This window comes from Caenorhabditis briggsae (genome assembly GCF_000004555.2).
Source record: "Caenorhabditis briggsae complete genome, chrIV, whole genome shotgun sequence".
NCBI classification, from domain to species: domain Eukaryota; kingdom Metazoa; phylum Nematoda; class Chromadorea; order Rhabditida; family Rhabditidae; genus Caenorhabditis; species Caenorhabditis briggsae.
Genome location: NC_013487.2, coordinates 313,699 through 317,485, shown reverse-complemented (window position 1 = coordinate 317,485; position 3,787 = coordinate 313,699). Strand labels below are relative to the sequence as shown.

The 3,787-nt window shown below is 36.4% G+C and overlaps 2 protein-coding genes across 2 annotated transcripts in view; one reads left to right on the top strand and one right to left on the bottom strand.

Annotated features, from left to right (window-relative positions):
* The window catches only part of CBG00392, a gene marked incomplete at both ends in the record, with an annotated part of 3,667 nt that extends 3,064 nt beyond the window's left edge, over positions 1-603 (top strand). Inside the window, one exon of the mRNA XM_002632326.1 lies at positions 581-603. Coding sequence (XP_002632372.1) covers positions 581-603 — 23 coding nt within the window. The remainder of the gene's footprint in view (positions 1-580) is intronic.
* CBG26219 lies at positions 516-1,462 on the bottom strand (the record flags this gene model as incomplete). Its single annotated transcript, XM_045244733.1, has 4 exons — positions 516-655; positions 823-971; positions 1,024-1,303; positions 1,348-1,462. The coding sequence occupies 4 exons, from the start codon at positions 1,460-1,462 to the stop codon at positions 516-518; spliced, it is 684 nt and encodes a 227-aa protein (XP_045097930.1).
* Positions 1,463-3,787: the final 2,325 nt, after the last annotated feature.

The following is a 3,787-nucleotide window of genomic DNA, read 5'->3' as shown; positions in this document are numbered from 1 at the left end:
AAAACTTACAAATGATATTTGCTGGTACATAGATGGTGTATATGATCCCTCGTTGAGTTCACTGGAAATCTCATGGAAAACAGTTGGTCCATTGGTGGCAGTCAAGTACTGTTTTGTAGTGTTTCTTGGTAATGCTGACACGGAAACTGGGTTCTCACTCCATTCTTAAAACTTTAGCAATTACAAACTTACGGAAAAAAACAAGAACTACCGTATTTTTTTGAAATTAGAACGGTGAAAATGTNAACAGNGACCCCTGGCTCCGGCCACTTTTCCCCGGGATTTGCGGGGTCTCGGTTCCAAAATGCACTGGCAGAAATCACGCCCCAGTGAACGTGAGATGTTGGAAAATGTTCTAGTACTTTTTGATTTTTAAATATTGGGAAGAAATGTATTTGAAATGTTCATGAGCTCTTTTGAAATGATAAACAGTGAATCCGTGGCATCGAAAAAATTTTCCAAACTAGGTTTTTGTAAAACCTGTGAAACCAAAGCCCTATTTTTGGTTTCGTAGCTTATTGGCGGTATTCAGGAAAAAAATATTTCACTAAAAAAACACGGAAAATCGTAATTTTTTCAGGATCACGGAGAGCATCGAAGTGAGGAGATAGCATTCCAGGCGGCCTACATGACAACCCCTGAAAACCGTATAAAACTATTTTACGATTCCGAACGTCCGACGGATTCCTCAGCTGGGCCATTTCAGTCGAACAGATTTGGTGCTGTGTTTTTGATACCTGGTCTACAATAAAACGATTTTGAATTTGAAATGATTTTATTTTTCTAGTTTATCTTCTTCTTCAAAATAATCCAATATTGTACAACATAACACACATGAGTAGTAGATAAAAGTAAAAGTAGATAATAAGAGAATCATAAATGAGAGTATAAAACTCGGCCAAATAATGAAATCAGAGCAGTCGCTTTCTTGAGAAACTACGGAGCAACTCCAGAGAAAACCGACGATTGATCTAAAAGAATGAATGATGAGGGTTATGTTAGAACTTTTAAAAAAGTACTTACAATCCGAAAATCGAAAGTCTGACTGATATTCGTAAAATGATCAGGAAAGCTGGACGATATCCATTTGCACCTTCAGATGGACATTTGGAATTATTCCGATGGTTCAGGAAATTTCTGTAACCAATAAAGGCACAGGCAATTATCTCAAAAAGAAGACAAGATCCGATAATAACCATCCAAAACGGAAGCTTTGGTTCTGCTCGGCACGATTTCATGACTCCAGCATTTACAAAATATACAGACAGGGGAGATAGAAGAAGGAGAAGGAACATGGTTAGATCTGGAACGTTTTGAACTAAAAATTTTGAAAAATCTACAACTCACAGAACTTGATTTTCACATCATCTCCATCAGTGTTTGCTGCCTCCGAACTTACATCCTCCTCGGTAGTTTTGAGTTTAGGATCGGCAATTGCACAGGTTTTAACCCAGAAATACATTTTGTCTGAGGTACAACTTGTACTACTGCATTCAGTATACAAGATGACGAAAGAAATAAAAATATTGACCAAACGCTGTGATCAGGTGATAAGAGAGTTTTGAATATGGAGGGCGGAAACGAAAACAGAAAGGTTATGGAATGCTGTGTTATTTTTAAGAATGTTCAGTCTATGTATATGTTCGAAAGTGCTTTATCTTATCAATTGAGTCATGGGAAAGAGGAAGTCACATGGTCGAAAAATAAGGAAGCAAATTTGAAAACGATTTAGTTAATCAATCTTTGAAAATTGATGATGATCAAGAGATGATATCAAATTGTGTAACAGATTGTGTTCTTTCATAAAATTGCCCGTATAGTTAGGCAAATTGAAGAACCGGTTCTCGGGTTTGTGAAATTAGAAAACAATGTGGTTGTGTCAGGAGTTTGATATCTGTCACAAATGAGGAATAAATTCGAGTGAAGTTCAAAGAGAATCAGACACATAGCGAAGTACTATAAAATTTAGGGATACGATGTCCCATAATATGTTGAAACAACAACAATCCGTCTGATGATACCATTAAATACATAGAAGAGCAGGGCTTTACAGAAGACCGTACAATAGGGGGTCTGCTATCAGCGTGAACAGAAAGTTTCTTCCTTTTTGGGAGGGTTGTTTTTTGAGGCTCGATTTCTGGTTTTCTAAATGGTGTACCAGACCAAATTGTATTTTGTTAGAGAGCTGTGTTTAGTGACTATTAGGTCGTACGTTTGTTAATTTTTATCTTACTTCGTGTTGAAGAAACGACTATTCTTTTGGTTCTTATCCGACTGCACATAAGCAACATGATTACGTTTTCATTTTTATTTGGTATTCAGACTTATGGTATTCGCAAGAAATTTGTGAATGCATATAAGATACATGCTCCGTCATCGCCTACAATTTAAGTTTGGTTCAAAAAATTCCGCCTGGGGGAGTTCCGTTTGAAAAATGCCAACGGCCCAGTGAGTTGGTTCTCGAGCAATTGCTAAAAGCCGTGAAGGCGGATTCATTTCAAACTACTTGTGAGATGTCTAAGGCCTTGTCTAAGGCCTTGTCTTTTAGTCAACCAAGTATTTTAAACGGATTGAAGTTCCTTGGCAACTTCAAAAACTGGGTCGACTCGTACCCCATGTTTTGTAGTGCTACCACAAGCATCGAAGTGTAAACATAAGCATGTTTCTCCTATTATTTCTGTTCAGTTGGCTGAGGATCTTTTTACCGTAATTGAGAAGAGTGTAAGTTACTATATCAACGAGTGGAATGGTCAGTTGATTGACAAAGAAGAGAAAGCTGTCCCGGAACCTAAATTTCCTGTACAAATGGAGATGCTACAGTGGCGAACGTTAGTGAGTGTCCTGCTCTACAATATACATACAAAACGTTGTATTTTGGGAACAAAATTTTCTCATAATTTTTTCATTTTTATTGTACCGAAGACAAGCTATGTATTATGAAAAAATGTTGTTCCCAAAATACAACGTTTTGTATGTATATTGTAGAAAAATTTAAGGCACATATTCTCTCAGAATTTGAGCAAATTTGGATAATTTTGAGCCGAGTTATAGCCAAACTCCTGAATAATATTTTTTCCTGTGTATATTTGATCTACACCAAACATTTTTTCATTACAAAGCCAATCTTTAAAAAAATTCTGACGGAAATTTTTTTTCTTCACGAGTCATCTTCACGTCTGTGAAGATTCAGAAAACACAAAAATTGATTGAATTTCAAAAAACTAAAACAATGTTTTGAGCTACATTTAACGAGAAAGTTTTCAATGATTGGACAAGTTTGAGCAAAGTTATGAACAAAAGTATAGACACTCACTAACGTTCGCCACTGTATGTGTTTGATGGTCTATCGAAGGAATGGATACTGGGAATTTTTAAATGAACGTACCACTATAACACTTCATTCTTCTAGTAGGAACCAAGAAAAATCAGGTCAAACTTGACAGTGTGAGGGGGCTTCTATTACAGTTTATACGGTGTATCACAGGTAAAATGCGAACGGATCCGTTACGGACACTAAACCACGTGATATGCAGAAGGAAAATCATCAACCATTTTCTGAAACTTCTCATAGAAAATTTCCAGAAATTGACAATGGAAGAAGCCACGGACCGACTAGACCAGGAAATTCTTTTCCCATTTGATCAATACCAATTGGAATGGAACTTTGATTATTATCTGAGATGTCACAATCCAAATGATGAAAATGATCAATTGAAATTGGAATGGATCGCAGTCAATATTTTGAATATCACGAAAAATCTATTCTGGATGCTTTATAACAATGAGC